The sequence below is a fragment of the Pocillopora damicornis genome, chromosome 12 (genome assembly GCF_964200805.1).
Source record: "Pocillopora damicornis chromosome 12, jaPocDami1.2, whole genome shotgun sequence".
Lineage (NCBI taxonomy): Eukaryota > Metazoa > Cnidaria > Anthozoa > Scleractinia > Pocilloporidae > Pocillopora > Pocillopora damicornis.
This window is the reverse complement of record NC_142681.1, coordinates 5,767,723-5,787,678: the sequence shown is the minus strand read 5'-3', so window position 1 is coordinate 5,787,678 and position 19,956 is coordinate 5,767,723. Positions and strand designations below refer to the sequence as shown.

Sequence of the window (19,956 nt, the reverse complement as noted above, 5' to 3'; positions counted from 1 at the left end):
AAACAGCTATCCGCTGGATGGCAAATTATCCGTCGGATAGTGTTATCCGCTTTTCTACAACTGGGCTCCGTTGTTTTATTTTAGTAGTTTGTTTTGGCCCCTTTCTTACACAGACAGCTTGTTAATCATTCATCAAGGAAACCTCCCCAAATACAACCATCAGCCTAAATTCATAAATTTTAAATGGTTATTTATTTATTGATTCTTCCTACAACCTGCATAATGTAGATGCAAAAGTTTTGAAACTGTAGCAGTGGACTCGGAAACACTAAACAGCAGCCACATTGAGGTTAAGCTGAATAGCGCCGACCACAACATCACGAGATTTACACCTTTCCTGGAACAAACTTCCGTTAATTGAAAATTTTTACAAACTTTTGCCTAAAAAATGTGCTCAAGCCTGAATAGCTTGCAGATAACTACATGGTTGATGATATAATAATGTTAGTTCCAAAATATACAAAGATGTGACAATTTTCAGTTCATGTGACAAATTTCAATTTAATTTTGGAATAATTACAGTGCATTTGCACAACGCGATAAATCACTCTTTTAAAAAGTGTATTAAATCATAATCGTTTGAAACCAATTCTGGTTTCTGAAAAATGGTAAAAGTTGTAAGGTGTCAATGGGAACTCAAAGTAAAGACATATCACTAGCCGCAAGTTAAAGAGACTTTGGCAACTCCGCTGATCAATTCCAAGCTTCAACATCCCCCTCTCAGGCAACCCATGGGTATTTGATTGTCATTCATGCCTGGGGATAGGGAAATTTGAACCTTGTCTAGGCGGGTTGGAGCATTTGAGCTAAAAGTGTCAATTCTTTCTTGCATAATACACCTGTTTAATGGAGGAGTTAAAGGGTAATGAGTCTACAACATTCTTTGCTCGAACAAAGAATCATTCAACATTGAGTGGGGGGGGGGGGGGGGGTTGGGGAGTAAAACAAGCCAATCTTCAAAAGTACAAATGCCAGGGGAGTCATGATCACTGTTCATTGCAAAACTAAACCAGATGAATGCATTTAACCATATTACTTTCAACCCTCCACTGAAAATTGGAGTATAGGGATAAATTACGTTTACGTATTATAACCAAGCAAACCTTCAAAATAGAAACCTCACAGAGGGTGACAAAAGCTTTCACAAATAGAATCTGTGTGAGCAACATGACCTTTTTTTCAGCGGGAGAGTTCGTAGGAGACTATGTGAACAATCATGCTAAACGGTCTGAATTCATTTTGTGCATTTTCATTCATGTTCAATCATTAAAAGAATCAAAAAGGGAGAATGACTTCATGTTACGGACCATTCGTTATTGATACTAGGGGGTGGGATTGAGTGTAATTCAGCAGTTTCCATTGATTTTGCAAGTGATTGGCCTTAGTTCCATAGCCGACGTTTCATGCAGTACAAATCAGACTGTGTCCTTGGTAAATGTTTACCACTGAACGCTTGATCATTCCAAAGAATGAAAAAAGTTTTAAGAAAGCGACGGGAACGACAAGAAATCTCCTGGGCTGTAGCTGTTACACGACTGCACTACGGCAAAACCTCTTAACGACAACAAAGAGTGAAGAATTAGTGATATCAAATTTAAAACAAACCTTGTAACTGGGTATTGTATAAGAACGCCTAGCAAACCAAAGTGAGGTACGCCATCAGGTATAAATCTCCCGCGCGATCATGAAAATTAGGCGTCATGTAAGCGTCAAGCGTCAATGAACTGTCTCGCTCATCTCAGAGAGCGATTTATGTTGTAGTTAGCCTCTTTTCTTACTTTTACATCAAATACAAGCATAAAAATTATGAAATAAAATGAAGAAAACAAAGCCGTGCAGTAGGAAGGAACACAATGGCGAGGTAAGAGGCAGCGTTCTGCGGAAAGCTTATCAAGTGCGGAAGACTGCAAATTTCATTTTTTTTTCCTCCATAAGGAAAACGTAAAGAAAACAGAAAAAGGGAAATATGTTTTCCTGTTGCATGTCTTGAAGATTCATAGACCAGGTAAATGATACATAATTGCTTGCTTTCTTTATCTCCGGTTTGATTGGTTACGATGGAATCTTATTTTTCTTCGGAGAATAATGGAATTTCTTTCAAAGTATCAAAAAAAAAAAAAAAAGGGATCAACAAACCGCAGTGTTTATTAAGCTAATATTCTTGTCATACAGTGATGTCCTACTCTCTAATTTTCTTCCTCGGCTCGTCGCAATTACTCATTCTCAGTCATTAAATATTGTTCTAAAAAGAGATAGAATCATTGAACAGATTTTTTTCAATAATCAAGCTAACTGCAATAAATGGATCTCCTTCGTGATTGGGCAATCGAAGGGTACAAATGCCATCTTGTTGATAGTTCCGTCAATCTGGTTAAGTCGAATTACCAAAAAAAAACTATCAAGTGAGCACATTAGACTTGCAAAATGTTGGCTAAACTTGGATCAGAGGCCCTTCCCTGTCAAAATGCCGAATTAAAGATTCCATTTACCCCGTTGAATTATTCTTCGTAGCGAGAAACGCGTTCTTAAATTTTTGAAAAACGTGACTTGAAAACATTCCCATTGTAACATTATGTATTACCTTACTGCTTTTACAAACTGGTCTCTTAGTCTTAATCGTAAGAGGGCGAAATTGGAATATCATATGTGACCACATTGCGTAAATAGATTAAGTTAAAAGGATTAATGTAATAGTTTCATTTTCAAATAGAATTCACACTAGCATCTTTCAGGTGTTTGAAATCTTCCATACATGGATTTAAATTTTTTACTTTTTCTGTGGCTAGATTTACTGCCAAAAAAAAAAGTCATGTCCATTGTTTTATTCAGCGCGTAAAAATCGGAATTGAACATGACCCTTTTGACCTGTACAACATTCCACTCTTTGGAGGGGTCTGAATGTCACGCAGCTGGTTGCGTGACGATCCCAAAGTACATCTTCTGTTAAACAAGAATTAATTAGAGTGGCTAATTTCTAACATCACTTTCAAAAAGGAAATTTCAGTTTTTCAGTTTCTTAAAGACATCTTTTAGTCAACTTAGAATAACTCTAAAAGTCTATTTTGGACAAATTTTTTTCATTACTAACTCGCGTGACTTGTTTTCTCTTATTACTTGAAAAACACTCTTCTCCTTGAAACAGAATCGCGAGCATTTCCAATCGTATGCTCAATTGGCAGCCATAGAAACTATTCTTACTCGATAAAAGCTAAGCCTATTGCGAAATCCGTGCGAGTCACTCAAGTATTTGACGCTTTCATTTTCTGAGAAGACCGTGTGACTCTGGGGACTTCCTAGTGTAAATTAACATCTAATTGACTTCCTCAATTTCCTGTATAAATAGATCGCCGATTCTTAAGATTTCCATTCCATTTGCAACTAGCAAAGATCAATATCAAGAGGAACTAAGGACTACAAATCAAGCTTGGAGAAAAACCCGTCACAAAGCAAATATGGTCGAGGTACGGTAAACTTACTATAAATTTAACTTTCCAACCCATTCAATCGTGGATTCTATGTAGTTAAATTTTCAATTAGACAGTTAAGCCCGCGCAATTCATTTCTAGTCGACTGGTGCTATGTTCGATTTAAAACCTAAAAGATGTTCCGTTTTTTTTTTTCAACTTTCCCGGACAGTCAATTGAAATCAGCGCGTGCGCTCGAATGGATATCCCCGCGCACAGACTTAGCAGAAGCGGAAACCTCTTCATAGCAGATTTGCCAGAGGGCGAACCTGGCCATCAAATTCCTGTAGAGTTTACCGGGAGCCATCGGAGCTACAAAACAGGTAAATTTAAGCTTATGGTAGGGTGTGATCCTCACAAAGGCTGTTAGCATGTAGAAAAGCTTCAGCTTTTCTACATGTTAAAAGTGGCACAGTCTAAAATGATCGCGCATAATGTAACTGACTCGATGCCGATTTAAGTGCAAGTGGACCTTCATGTGTTTATAATTGACTTTATTGTAAATGTAATCTCCATGTAAAGACACCTGCGGATTTTTTCTGTCATTTTCAATTTTAACAGCGAGTTAATTGCAAAAGTACTTTAAATGACGCCCAAATATCTGTGAACATTCACAAGGCCTTGTTAATCTAGTCATACTAGCAACTTTTGTGTTAAAACTATTCCATATAGTAATACAGAACTTTTCTGTTTTTACAATTAACGACTACGTAAAATTCGAGAACTAGTTTTCGTGAAGTGTTTTTGTCAGAGAACAAGAAAAAAACTTTGAGCTTGTAGGTTCCCTGTGTTTTAAACCCAGCTTCAAAACATTATTCAGCATGCCACTAGACTGATCACATGATTAAAATAATCGTCAGTATGGTTCAGAGGTAAATTAAATATACATTAAAAAGTTCAGTTTACCTCAAATAATAAGTTAGACTTTTTTATTTTCATGTTTCTAGTATTTTACATAAAAAAATCTTATAATTATGGAGCACATACCATAAGGTATGACTTGGATGGCAGCCATTACTACCTGTGTGTAGAAGGAAACAGGGTGTTTTTACAGGTGAGTTGTGATTTACTGAGGTTATGAAATTGTTATCACTTAAACTGCAACTTCACATAAACAAATTACTTACGTAACAATTTAGCACAAAGAGTGGGCAAAAAGTAACTATTTGAATCTCTTTATTGGTTTACATTCTTAGTTATTTTATGTGGGAAATGATTATACCTGGAATAACTTTGAATCATACTGTAGTAATGACTTGACCCACCCTGACCAATAATTCAGTCTTGTGTTACTTGCAGTAAGGTTACAAATGTCTAGTTTAGGTTGTTAATTCAGATCTATATTTCTGTTTTTAGTTGGGTACCCATCAGCCTGATGAAATGAAATGCATGTTTGAACTTCAACATGTCAACAAAGATAGTGATTTCATGTCTATCAAGTCTAAATACACTGGGAGGTACCTTGCCAGTGATGAAGATGGAAAGGCATCCATGGAGGAAGTGGAGCCTTCCTTAATGAAAGACGACCAGCCCACTGACAGACAAACATGGTTCCTTCTACACTTTGTGGAAACGGTGAAAAGAGAAAGAGAAAGTAAATTATACAGTTGTAACTTTGAGAGCACAAGAATTGACTATTCTGTCACATTTCAGGCTCAAGTGGAAGCCTGTTAGGTGTAAATATGTTTCAATGTAAAAATACATGTACAGGAACAAAGTAAGAGAATTTTAAAATGTTTTTTTTCTTTTCATCCTGGGACGGTTTGTTCCATATTTTATTTTATATATAGTATATCCACTTCTTTCCAGTTTAATTGTGTTTATTAGTTCGTGATACTTCGAAATGAAGGTGAGAAGGAAGCAAGTAATTCATGATTGTTAACTGGTGAAAGAGACTGGAATAGATTCAATTTTTTTTTGCAAAATATAAGATACTTTATGGAGCTTTACATTTTAAGAAACTTCCTTCATCTGTTATGAAGTATTACTTTGCATTTGACTTTAATATGTTGTTGTAATAACATGACCTCAAGTAAGGAAATATTACTTATAATGTTCTAGGTAATGTAAGTTGTAACTGGTACTATAACCAGAATATGTGCTTTACTCTATGAGTACCAGTACATTTCTAATAAAAGCAATACTATTGGAGACTTCAGTTGTTGTTGCTATTGATTTAAGACAATGGTAATGTACCTTGAGGAGAGGAAAAAAAACGAAACTCACTCATTCAAATCAATTCAATCACACCTTTGTTAAACTATAGCATAAATATATGGCTAAAAGTGCAGTATGTTTGTGCAGATATTATAGAACCAAAACTAGAGCAATCATCATCCATCTGCAGTTTAGAACACAGACAAATATTGAAAGGATTGGGTTGTGGACAACTCAAAGTAACTAATTGTAACTGAGTGCAAGAGAGGGAAACTCACTTAGTGTCCAAGTGGACTGAATGACTAGGCTCTCTAGGAAGCCATTGAACACTGCTCCATAGGAATGAAGCTTCACAAACTATTGTGATGGAAATAGAATCTAAACTTTGCTTAAAACCAAATGAAAACTAAAAATAAAAACTTCAAAGAGATTTTAGACAGCTGGACCTGGTGGAAGGTACATGAGTCACCAAGTTTTTATTCCAAACCGATGAAAGAAAAACAGAAGATAGATATGAAGAATTGTTTGAAAGCTACCTTAACAATCAAACTCAACTTCTTATTACTTTTATAATTTTGGTTTTATTAATTAACTTCGCAATGTAAATTTGCCACTTTAAAGAGTTTTGGTGCTGACATGTGGAGGGTTAACACTGACAAAGCATGAGCTTCAAACACTAGCTCTGACAAAGGGCTAATGCTCAGAATGACAGCTTTGAAACTCTTTATGAACTTTTATGATACCCAATTTACATTATTAACTCCGTTGATAAACCAAAATTATCTGGCTATACTCCCTCACCAGTGCAGCACCACAGTTTCTTTAGAAACTTACCCCTTCATTCTTCTTCGTTTGACTTGCAATTATCCACAGTTGGGGCAGCCCTTAAATTAACAGTATTCAAGTCCTCGAGAAAGAAGCAGGAAACAATGAAATGGTGAAAAGAAGTCTTTATCATACATTACTTGTGCCCTAATTTCCTAAGTTGGTACTATAAGTTGACTACCATAAAGAGTTTTTAAAACTGAAGTTTTGAGCGTTAGCCCCTTATCTGGCTATACTCCCTCACCCGTTCAACACCACAGTTTCTTTAGAAACTTACCCCTTCATTCTTCGTAGTTTGACTTGCAATTATCCACAGTTGGGGCAGTCCTTAAATGAACAGTATTGCATTACACACTACCATGTAACTTACTCTGTTATTATTGAATTTGGATCCATTCTGATAGTGGATACAATGCCTGGATTATTTTGTTGCAAGCCTGGGTGCCTGACAAGAAGAAAGAATAAGATATCTAGAGAGTAAAAGTAAATGAAATGGCATTCAAGTCCTCGAGAAAGAAGCAGGAAACAATGAAATGGTGAAAAGAAGTCTTAATCATACATTACTTGTACCCTAATTTCCTAAGTTGGTACTATAAATTGACTACCATAAAGAGTTTTTAAAACTGAAGTTTAGAGCGTTCGCCCTTTATCAGGCCGTTTTGTAATTGCGCCCTTGGCATTGGTTTCCAAGCCGACGAAAGACCACGATAAATCACGTGCAAGTTGATCGATTGAATGCACACATTTGAGTACTTTATGAGGCGCAACATCTTCCTTTACGTAACGGGGACACCAAGACCACAATAACCAGTGAACAAAAACGAAAAAATTTACAAATCTCTTACAAAGCCCCCTAGTAGCACATCCGGGTGTTGCACCATGAACGGCGCCATGTTTGAAGCATCTCCCGCTCCATAAAGATATTTACTTTCCATGTAATACACAATGAATTGTCCCGATCTTCTTCAACTTAATTTTTCGCCAATCCACTGGATAAATCGCTATCCAATGAACAGCGCAGTACATTTTCTAAACAGCTATCCGCTGGATGGCAAATTATCCGTCGGATAGTGTTATCCGCTTTTCTACAACTGGGCTCCGTTGTTTTATTTTAGTAGTTTGTTTTGGCCCCTTTCTTACACAGACAACTTGTTAATCATTCATCAAGGAAACCTCCCCAAATACAACCATCAGCCTAAATTCATAAATTTTAAGTGGTTATTTATTTATTGATTCTTCCTACAACCTGCATAATGTCGATGCAAAAGTTATGAAACTGTAACAGAGGACCCGGAAACACTAAACAGCAGCCACGTTGAGGTTAAGATGAATAGCGCCGACCACAACATCACGAGATTTATACTTTTACTAGAACAAACTTCCGTTCCTTAAAAATTTTACAAACTTTTGCCTGAAATGTGCTCAAGCCTGAATAACTTGCAGATAACTACATGGTTGAGGATATAATAATGTTAGTTCCAAATATACAAAGATGTGAAAATTTTCAGTTCATGTGACAAATTTCAATTTAATTTTGGAATAATTACAGTGCATTTGCACAACGCGATAAATCACTCTTTTAAAAACTGTATTAAATCATAATCTTTTGAAACCAATTCTGGTTTCTGAAAAATGGTAAAAGTTGTAAGGTGTCAATGGGAACTCAAAGTAAAGACATATCACTGGCCTCATGTTAAAGAGACTTTGGCAACTCCGCTGATCAATTCCAAGCTTCAACATCCCCCCCCCTCAGGCAACCCATGGGTATTTGATTGTCATCCATGCCTGGGGATAGGGAAATTTGAACCTTGCCTAGGCGGGTTGGAGCATATGAGCTAGAAGTGTCAATTCTTTCTTGCATAATACACCTGTTTAATGGAGGAGTTAAAGGGTAACGAGTCTACAACATTCTTTGATCGAACAAAGAATCATTCAACATTGAGTGGGGCATTTGAATGCAATTATTTTGACGGAGGGGAGGGGGGGGGTTGGGGAGTAAAACAAGCCAATCTTCAAAAGTACAAATGCCAGGGGAGTCGCTCAGGGAAAGGGAATGTTTAGGTTTCGAAGTGACTAACGCATTACCAGCCACTCAAAAACTGATAGCAGCAATCAGGACCACAGACCAAGTCAATATTGATCTTATTTCAATTTGAAGTCTGATTGGTTGAGAGAAGAGGGTTTTCTAGTCATGATCACTGTTCATTGCAAAACTAAACCAGATGAATGCATTTAACTATATTACTTTCAACCCTCCACTGAAAATTGGAGTATAGGGATAAATTACGTCTACGTATTACAAGCAAGCAAACCTTCAAAATAGAAACCTCACAGAGGGTGACAAAAGCTTTCACAAATAGAATCTGTGTGAGCAACATGACCTTTTTTTCAGTGGGAGAGTTCGTAGGAGACTATGTGAACAATCATGTCAAACGGTTTCAATTCGTTTTGTGCTGTATGAAATTCATGTTCAATCATTAAAAGAATCAAAAAGGGAGAATGACTTCATGTTACGGACCATTCGTTATTGATACTAGGGGGTGGGATTGAGTGTAATTCAGCAGTTTCCATTGATTTTGCAAGTGATTGGCCATAGTTCCATAGCCGACGTTTCATGCAGTACAAATCAGACTGTGTCGATCCCTGGTAAATGTTTACCACTGAACTCTTGATCATTCCAAAAGGTGAAAAAAGTTTTAAGAAAGCCACGGGAACGACGATAAATCTTCTGAGCTGTAGCTGTTATACGACTGCACTACGGAAAAACCTCTCAACGGCAAAATTCTTCGAAGATACTTCGAAGAATGGAATTTCCTTTAAAGTATCCAAAAAAAATAATCGAATCAACAAACCGCAGTGTTTATTAAGCTAATAGTCTTGTCATACAGTGATGTCCTACTCTCTAATTTTCTTCCTCGGCTCGTCGCAATTACTCATTCTCAGTCATTAACTATTGTTCTAAAAAGAGATAGAATCATTGAACAGATTTTTTTCAATAATCAAGCTAACTGCAATAAATGGATCTCCTTCGTGATTGGGCAATTGAAGGGTACAAATGCCATCTTGTTGATAGATTCGTCAATCCGGTTAAGTCGAATTACCAAAAAAACTGTCAAGTGAGCACATTAGACTTGCAAAATGTTGGCTAAACTTGGATCAGACGCCCTTCCTTGTCAAAATGCCGAATTAAAGGTTTCATCTACCTACCCAGTTGAATTATTCTTCGTAGCAAGGAACGTCTTCTTAAATTTTTGAAAAACGCGACTTGAAAACATTCCCATTGTAACATTATGCATTACCTTACTGCTTTTACAAACTAGTCTCTTAGTCTCAATCGTAAGAGAGCGAAATTGGAATATCATATGTGACCACATTCCGTAAATAGATTAAGTAAAAAGGATTAATGAAATATTTCATTTTCAAATAGAATTCACACTAGCATCTTTTAGGTGTTTGAAATCTTCCATAGATAGATTTCAATTCTTTACTTCTTCTGTGGCTAGATTCACTGGGAAAAAAAAAGTCATCTTCATTGTTTTATTCAGCCCGTAAAAAGCGGAATTGAACATGATCCTTTTGCCCTGTACAACATTCCACTCTTTGGAGGGGCCTAAATGTCACGCAGCTGGTTGCGTGACGATCCCAAAGTACATCTTCTGTTAAACATGAACAAATTAGAGAGGCTAATTTCTAATATCACTTTCAAAAAGGAAATTTCAGTTTTTCATTTTCTTAAAGACATATCTTTCAGTCAACTTAGAATAACTCTACAAGATCTATTTTGGACATCTTTTTTCTAGCTTACTAACTTACTAACACTCTCCTCATTGAAACAGAATCGCGATGATTTCCAATCGTATGCTCAATTGGCAGCCATAGAAACTATTCTTACCCGATAAAAGCTCAGCTTATTTCGAAATCCGTGTGAGTCACTCAAGTATTTGACACTTTCATATTCTAAGAGGACCGCGTGACTCTGGGGACTTCCTGGTGTAAATTAACATCTAATTGACTTCCTCAATTTCCTGTATAAATAGATCGCCGATTCTTAAGATTTCCATTCATTTGCAACTAGCAAAGATCAATATCAAGAGGAACTAAGGACTACAAATCAAGCTTGGAGAAAAACCCGTCACAAAGCAAATATGGTCGAGGTACGGTAAACTTACTATAAATTTAACTTTCCAACCCATTCAATCGTGGATTCCATGCAGTTACATTTTCAATTACACAGTTCAGCCCGCGCAAGTCATTTCTAGTCGACTGGTGCTATGTTCGATTTAGAACCTAAAAGATGTTCCGTTTTTTTTTTCAACTTTCCCGGACAGTCAATTGCAATCAGCGCGTGCGCTCGAATGAACATCCCCGAGCTCAGACTTAGCAGAAGCGGAAACCTCTTCATAGTAGATTTGCCAGAGGGCGAACCTGGTCGTCAAATTCCTGTAGAGTTTACCGGGAGCCATCGGAGCTACAAAACAGGTAAATTTAAGCCTATGGTAGGGTGTGATCCTCACAAAGGCTGTTAGCATGTAGAAAAGCTTCGGCTTTTCTACATGTTAAAAGTGGCACAGTCTAAAATGATCGCGCATAATGTAACTGAGTCGATGCTGATCTAAGTGCAAGTGGACCTTAATGTGTTTACGGATTGACTTTATTGTAAATGTAATCTCCATGTAAAGACACCTACGGATTTTTTCAGTTATTTTCAATTTTGACGGCGAGTTAATTGCAAAACTACTTTAAATGACGCCCAAATATCTGTGAACATTCACAAGGCCTTGTTAATCTAGTCATACTAGCAACTTTTCTGTTTAAATTATTCCATATAGTAATACAGAACTTTTCTGTTTTTGCAATTAACGACAACGTAAAATTCGAGAACTAGTTTTCGTGAAGTGTTTTTGTCAGAGAACAAGAAAAAAACTTTGAGCTTGTAGGCTCCCTGTGTTTTAAACTCAGCTTAAAAACATTATTCAGCATACCACTAGACTGATCACATGACTAAAATAATCTTCAGTATGGTTCAGAGGTAAATTAAATTTACATTAAAAAGTTCAGTTTACCTCAAATAATGAATTAGACTTTTTTTATTTTCATGTTTCTAGTATTTTACATAGAAAAATCTTATAATTATGGGGCGCATACCATAAGATATGACCTGGATGGCAGCCATTACTACCTGTGTGTAGAAGGAAACAGGGTGTTTTTAGGGGTGAGTTGTGATTTACTGTGGTTATGTAATTGTTATCACTTTAACTGCAATTTCCCATAAACAAATTACTTACATAACAATTTAGCACAAAGATGGGCAAAAAGTAACTATTTTAATCTCTTTCTTGGTTTACATTCTTAGTTATTTTATGTGGGAAATGATTATCTGTGGAATTAACTTTGAATCATTCTGTAGTAATGACTTGCCCCTACCCTGACCAATAATTCAGTCTTGTGTTACTTGCAGTAAAGTTACAACTGTCTGGTTTAGGTTGTTAATTCAGATCTATATTTTTGTTTTCAGATGGGTGCCCATCAGCCTGATGAAATGAAATACATCTTTGAACTTCAACATGTCAACAAAGATAGTGATTTCATGTCTATCAAGTCTAAATACACTGGGAGGTACCTTGCCAGTGATGAAGATGGCAACGCATTTATGGAGGAAGTTGAGCCTTCCTTAATGAAAGACGACCAGCCCACTGACAGACAAACATGGTTCCTTCTACACTTTGTGGAAACGGTGAAAAGAGAAAGAGAAAGTAAATTATACAGCTGTAACTTTGAGAGCTCAAGTATTGACTATTCTGTCACATTTCAGGCTCAAGTTGAAGCCTGTTAGGTGTAAATATGTTTCAATGCAAAAATACATGTACAGCAACAGAATAGGAGAATTTTAAAATGTTTTTTCTTTTCATCCTGGGACGGTTTGTTCCATGTTTTATTTTTATTATATTTTTTTAGGGAGTTTGGATTTATTTCTTGCTCAGTGTATATCCACTTCTTTCCATTTTTTAATAGTTTGTGATACTTCGAAATGTAGGTGAGAAGGAAGCAAGTAATTTATGATTGTTAACTGGTGAAAGAGACTGGAATAGATTCAATTTTTTTTTTGCAAAATATAAGATACTTTATGGAGCTTTACATTTTAAGAAACTTCCTTCATCTGTTATGAAGTATTACTTTGCATTTGACTTTAATATGTTGTTGTAATAACATGACCTCAAGTAAGGAAATATTACTTATAATGTTCTAGGTAATGTAAGTTGTAACTGGTACTGTAACCAGAATATGTGCTTTACTCTATGAGTACCAGTATATTTCTAATAAAAGCATTACTAGTGGAGACTTCAGTTGTTGTTGCTATTGATTTAAGACAATAGTAATGTACCTTAAGGAAGGAAAAAAAAATGAAACTCACTCATTCAAATCAATTCAATCGCCCCTGTTTAAACTACAGCATAAATATATGCCTAAAAGTGCAGTATGTTCATGCAGATATTATATTATATATTATCAAAACTAGAGCAATCATCATCCATCTGCAATTTAGAACACAGACAAATATTGAAAGGATTGAGTTGTTGACAACTCAAAGCAACTAATTGTAACTGACTGCGAGTGAGGGAAACTCATTTAGTGTCCAAGTGGACTGAATGACCAGCCTCTCTAGGAAGCCATTAAACACTGCTAAATAGGAATGAAGCTTCACAAGTTATTGTGATGGAAATGGAATCTACACTTTGCTTAAAACCAAATGAAAACTAAAACTAAAAACTTCAAAGAGATTTTAGACAGCTGGACCTGGTGGAGGGTACATGAGTCACCAAGTTTTTATTCCAAACCAATGAAAGAAAAACAGAAGATAGCTATGAAGAATTGTTTGAAAGCTACCTTTACAATCAAACTCAACTTCTTATTACTTTTATAATTTTGGTTTTATTAGTTAAGTTGAAGATGCAAATTTGCCACTTTAAAGAGTTTTGGTGCTGACACGTGGAGGGTTAACACTGACAAAGCATGAGCTTCAAACACTAGCTCTGACAAAGGGCTAATGCTCAGAATGACAGCTTTGAAAATCTTTATGAACTTTTATGATACCCAATTTACATTATTAACTCCGTTGATAAACCAAAATTATCTCGTTATACTCCCTCACCCGTACAACACCACAGTTTCTTTAGAAACTTACCCCTTCATTCTTCTAAGTTTGACTTGTAATTATCCACAGTTGGGGCAGCCCTGAAATGAACAGTATTGCATTACACACTACCATGTAACTTGCTCTGTTTTTATTGAATTTGGATCCAGTCTGATAGTGGATACAATGCCTGGATTATTTTGTTGCAAGCCTGGGTGCTTGAAAAGAAAAAAGAATAAGATATCTATAGAGTAAAAGTAAATGAAATGGCATTCAAGTCCTCGAGAAAGAAGCAGGAAACAATGAAATGGTGAAAAGAAGTCTTTATCATACATTACTTATGCCCCAATTTCCTAAGTTGGTACAATAAGTTGACTACCATAAAGAGTTTTTAAAACTGAAGTTTCGAGCGTTAGCCCCTTATCTGGCCGTTTTGTAATTGCGCCCTAGGCATTTGTTTACAAGCCGACGAAAGACCACGATAAATCACGTGCAAGTTGATCGATTGAATGCACACATTTGAGTACTTTATGAGAGGCGCAACTTCTTCCTCTTCGTAACGGGGACTTCAAGACCACAATAACCAGTGAACAAAAACGCATAAATTTACAAATCTCTTACAAAGCTTCCTAGTAGTACATCCGGGCGTTGCACCATGAACGGCGCCATGTTTGAAGCATCTCCCGCTTCATAAAGATATTTACTCTCCATGTAACACAAAATGAATTATCCCGCTCTTCTTCAACTTAATTTTTCGCCAATCCCGGCTGAATATATCGCTATCCAATGAACAGCGCAGCACGTTTTCTAAACAGCTATCCGCTGGATGGCAAATTATCCGTCGGATAGTGTTATCCGCTTTTCTACAACTGGGCTCTTTTGTTTTATTTTAGTAGTTTGTTTTGGCCCCTTTCTTACACAGACAGCTTGTTAATCATTCATCAAGGAAACCTCCCCAAATACAACCATCAGCCTAAATTCATAAATTTTAAGTGGTTATTTATTTATTGATTCTTCCTACAACCTGCATAATGTAGATGCAAAAGTTATGAAACTGTAACAGTGGACCCGGAAACACTAAACAGTAGCCACGTTGAGGTTAAGCTGAGTAGCGCCGAAATTTGAACCTTGCCTAGGCGGGTTGGAGCATTTGAGCCAGAAGTGTCAATTTTTTCCTGCATAATACACCTGTTTAATGGAGGAGTTAAGTTAAAGGGTAATGAGTCTACAACATTCTTTGATCGAACAAAGAATCATTCAACATTGAGTGGGGCATTTGAATGCAATTATTTTGACGGAGGAGGGGGGGGGTGGGGAATAAAACAAGCCACTCTTCAAAAGTACAAATGCCAGGGGAGTCGCTCAGGGAAAGGGAATGTTTAGGTTTCGAAGTGACTGACGCATTACCAGCCACTCAAAAGAATAGCATCAATCAGGACCACAGACCAAGTCAATATTGGTTTTATTTCAATTTGAAGTCTGATTGGTTGAGAGAAGAGGGTTTTCTAGTCATGATCACTGTTCATTGCAAACTAAACCAAATGAATGCATTTATCCATATTACTTTCAACCCTCCACTGAAAATTGGAGTATAGGGATAAATTACGTTTACGTATTACAACCAAGCAAACCTTTAAAATAGAAACTTCAGAGAGAGTGACAAAAGCTTTCACAAATAGAATCTGTTTGAGCAACATGAGCTTTTTTTCAGCGGGACAGTTCGTAGGAGACTATGTGAACAATCATGTCAAACGGTTTCAATTCATTTTGTGCTGTATGAAATTCATGTTCAACTATTAAAAGAATCAAAAAGGAAGAATGACTTCATGTTACGGACCATTCGTTATTGATACTAGGGGGTGGGATTGAGTGTAATTCAGCAGTTTCCATTGATTTTGCAAGTGATTCGCCTTAGTTCCATAGCCGACGTTTCATGCAGTACAAATAAGACTGTGTCCCTGGTAAATGTTTACCACTGAACGCTTGATCATTCCAAAAGGTGAAAAAAGTTTTAAGAAAGCTACGGAAATGACAAGAAATTTCCTGGGCTGTAGCTGTTACACGACTGCACTACGGAAAAACCTCTCAACAGCAAAAAAGAGTGAAGAATTAACGATATCAAATTTAAAACAAACCTTGTAAATGGGTATTGTATAAGAACGTCTAGCAAACTAAAGTGAGGTACGCCATCAGGTATAAATCTCCCGCGCGATCATGAAAATTAGGCGTCATGTAAGCGTCAAGCGTCAATGAACTGTCTCGCTCATCTCAGAGAGCGATTTATGTTGTAGTTAGTCTCTTTTCTTACTTTTACATCAAATACAAGCATAAAAATTATGAAATAAAATGAAGACAACAAAGCCGTGCAGTAGGAAGGAACACAATGGCGAGGTAAGAGGCAGCGTTCTGCGGAAAGCTTATCAAGTGCGGAAGGCTTCAAATTTCATTTTTTTTTTTTCCTCCATAAGGAAAACGTAAAGAAAACAGAAAAAGGGAAATATGTTTTCCTGTTGCATGTCTTGAAGATTCATAGACCAGGTAAATGATACATAATTGCTTGCTTTCTTTATCTCCGGTTTGATTGGTTACGATGGAATCTTATTTTTCTTCGGAGAATAATGGAATTGCTTTCAAAGTATCAAAAAAAAAAAAAAAGGGATCAACAAACCGCAGTGTTTATTAAGCTGATATTCATGTCATACAGTGATGTCCTACTCCCTAATTTTCTTCCTCGGCTCGTCGCAATTACTCATTCTCAGTCATTAACTATTGTTCTACAAAGAGATAGAATCATTGAACAGATTTTTTTCAATAATCAAGGTAACTGCAATAAATGGATCTCCTTCGTGATTGGGCAATCGAAGGGTACAAATGCCATCTTGTTGATAGTTCCGTCAATCTGGTTAAGTCGAATTACCAAAAAAAACTGTCAAGTGAGCACATTAGACTTGCAAAATGTTGGCTAAACTTGGATCAGACGCCCTTCCCTGTCAAAATGCCTAATTGAAGATTCCATTTACCCCGTTGAATTATTCTTCGTAGCGAGAAACGCGTTCTTAAATTTTTGAAAAACGTGACTTGAAAACATTCCCATTGTAACATTATGTATTACCTTACTGCTTTTACAAACTGATCTCTTGGTTTTAATCGTAAGAGGGCGAAATTGGAATATCATATGTGACCACATTCCGTAAATAGATTAAGTTAAAAGGATTAATGAAATAGTTTCATTTTCAAATAGAATTCACACTAGCATCTTTCAGGTGTTTGAAATCTTCCATACATAGATTTCAATTTTTTACATTTTCTGTGGCTAGATTTACTGCCAAAAAAAAAAGTCATGTCCATTGTTTTATTCAGCGCGTAAAAATCGGAATTGAACATGACCCTTTTGACCTGTACAACATTCCACTCTTTGGAGGGGTCTGAATGTCACGCAGCTGGTTGCGTGACGATCCCAAAGTACATCTTCTGTTAAACAAGAATTAATTAGAGTGGCTAATTTCTAACATCACTTTCAAAAAGGAAATTTCCGTTTTTCAGTTTCTTAAAGACATCTTTTAGTCAACTTAGAATAACTCTAAAAGTCTATTTTGGACAAATTTTTTTCATTACTAACTTGCGTGACTTGTTTTCTCTTATTACTTGGAAAACACTCTTCTCCTTGAAACAGAATCGCGAGCATTTCCAATCGTATGCTCAATTGGCAGCCATAGAAACTATTCTTACTCGATAAAAGCTAAGCCTATTGCGAAATCCGTGCGAGTCACTCAAGTATTTGACGCTTTCATTTTCTGAGAAGACCGTGTGACTCTGGGGACTTCCTTGTGTAAATTAACATCTAATTGACTTCCTCAATTTCCTGTATAAATAGATCGCCGATTCTTAAGATTTCCATTCCATTTGCAACTAGCAAAGATCAATATCAAGAGGAACTAAGGACTACAAATCAAGCTTGGAGAAAAACCCGTCACAAAGCAAATATGGTCGAGGTACGGTAAACTTACTATAAATTTAACTTTCCAACCCATTCAATCGTGGATTCTATGTAGTTAAATTTTCAATTAGACAGTTCAGCCCGCGCAAAACATTTCTACTTGACTGGTGCTATGTTCGATTTAGAACCTAAAAGATGTTCCGTTTTTTTTTCAACTTTCCCGGACAGTCAATTGAAATCAGCGCGTGCGCTCGAATGGATATCCCCGAGCACAGACTTAGCAGAAGCGGAAACCTCTTCATAGCAGATTTGCCAGAGGGCGAACCTGGCCATCAAATTCCTGTAGAGTTTACCGGGAGCCATCGGAGCTACAAAACAGGTAAATTTAAGCTTATGGTAGGGTGTGATCCTCACAAAGGCTGTTAGCATGTAGAAAAGCTTCAGCTTTTCTACATGTTAAAAGTGGCACAGTCTAAAATGATCGCGCATAATGTAACTGAGTCGATGCCGATTTAAGTGCAAGTGGACCTTCATGTGTTTATAATTGACTTTATTTTAAATGCAATCTCCATGTAAAGACACCTACGGATTTTTTCTGTCCTTTTCAATTTTGACAGCGAGTTAATTGCAAAAGTACTTACAATGACGCCCAAATATCTGTGAACATTCACAAGGCCTTGTTAATCTAGTCATACTAGCAACTTTTGTGTTAAAACTATTCCATATAGTAATACAGAACTTTTCTGTTTTTGCAATTAACGACTACGTAAAATTCGAGAACTAGTTTTCGTGAAGTGTTTTTGTCAGAGAACAAGAAAAAAACTTTGAGCTTGTAGGTTCCCTGTGTTTTAAACCCAGCTTCAAAACATTATTCAGCATGCCACTAGACTGATCACATGATTAAAATAGTCTTCAGTATGGTTTTGAGGTAAATTAAGTATTCATTAAAAAGTTCAGTTTACCTTAAATAATGACTTAGACTTTTTTATTTTCATGTTTCTAGTAATTTACATAGAAAAATCTTATAATTATGGGGCACATACCATAAGGTATGACTTGGATGGCAGCCATTACTACCTGTGTGTAGAAGGAAACAGGGTGTTTTTACAGGTGAGTTGTGATTTACTGAGGTTATGAAATTGTTATCACTTAAACTGCAACTTCACATAAACAAATTACTTACGTAACAATTTAGCACAAAGAGTGGGCAAAAAGTAACTATTTTAATCTCTTTATTGGTTTACATTCTTAGTTATTTTAGGTGGGAAATGATTATACGTGGAATAACTTTGAATCATTCTGTAGTAATGACTTGACCCACCCTGACCAATAATTCAGTCTTGTGTTACTTGCAGTAAGGTTACAAATGTCTAGTTTAGATTGTTAATTCAGATCTATATTTCTGTTTTCAGTTGGGTACCCATCAGCCTGATGAAATGAAATGCATGTTTGAACTTCAACATGTCAACAAAGATAGTGATTTCATGTCTATCAAGTCTAAATACACTGGGAGGTATCTTGCCAGTGATGAAGATGGAAAGGCATCCATGGAGGAAGTGGAGCCTTCCTTAATGAAAGACGACCAGCCCACTGACAGACAAACATGGTTCCTTCTACACTTTGTGGAAACGGTGAAAAGAGAAAGAGAAAGTAAATTATACAGTTGTAACTTTGAGAGCACAAGAATTGACTATTCTGTCACATGTCAGGCTCAAGTTGAAGCCTGTTAGGTGTAAATATGTTTCAATGTTAAAATACATGTACAGGAACAGAGTAGGAGAATTTTAAAATGTTTTTTTCTTTTCATCCTGGGACGGTTTGTTCCATATTTTATTTTACATATAGTATATCCACTTCTTTCCAGTTTAATAGTTTTTATTAGTTCGTGATACTTCGAAATGAAGGTGAGAAGGAAGCAAGTAATTCATGATTGTTAACTGGTGAAAGAGACTGGAATAGATTCAATTTTTTTTTGCAAAATATAAGATACTTTATGGAGCTTTACATTTTAAGAAACTTCCTTCATCTGTTATGAAGTATTACTTTGCATTTGACTTTAATATGTTGTTGTAATAACATGACCTCAAGTAAGGAAATATTACTTATAATGTTCTAGGTAATGTAAGTTGTAACTGGTATTGTAACCAGAATATGTGCTTCACTCTATGAGTACCAGCACATTTCTAATAAAAGCAATAGTATTGGAGACTTCAGTTGTTGTTGCTATTGATTTAAGACAATGGTAATGTACCTTGAGGAGAGGAAAAAAAAACGAAACTCACTCATTCACATCAATTCAATCACACCTTTGTTTAAACTATAGCATAAATATATGGCTAAAAGTGCAGTATGCATGTGCAGATATTATAGAACCAAAACTAGAGCAATCATCATCCATCTGCAGTTTAGAACACAGACAAATATTGAAAGGACTGAGTTGT

At 36.3% G+C, this 19,956-nt stretch overlaps 2 protein-coding genes across 2 annotated transcripts; both read left to right on the top strand.

The window, feature by feature from the left end:
* Positions 1 to 3,332: 3,332 nt before the first annotated feature.
* On the top strand, positions 3,333 to 5,620 carry LOC149036203 (uncharacterized). The gene is made up of 4 exons (XM_089189597.1): positions 3,333 to 3,461; positions 3,637 to 3,787; positions 4,412 to 4,518; positions 4,821 to 5,620. The coding sequence occupies exons 1-4, from the start codon at positions 3,453 to 3,455 to the stop codon at positions 5,136 to 5,138; spliced, it is 585 nt and encodes a 194-aa protein (XP_089045723.1). The 5' UTR covers positions 3,333 to 3,452; the 3' UTR covers positions 5,139 to 5,620.
* Positions 5,621 to 17,016: 11,396 nt separating this feature from the next.
* On the top strand, positions 17,017 to 19,726 carry LOC149036202 (uncharacterized). The gene is made up of 4 exons (XM_089189586.1): positions 17,017 to 17,570; positions 17,744 to 17,894; positions 18,519 to 18,625; positions 18,928 to 19,726. Exons 1-4 carry the CDS (start codon positions 17,562 to 17,564, stop codon positions 19,243 to 19,245), a joined length of 585 nt encoding a protein of 194 aa, XP_089045712.1. The 5' UTR covers positions 17,017 to 17,561; the 3' UTR covers positions 19,246 to 19,726.
* Positions 19,727 to 19,956: the final 230 nt, after the last annotated feature.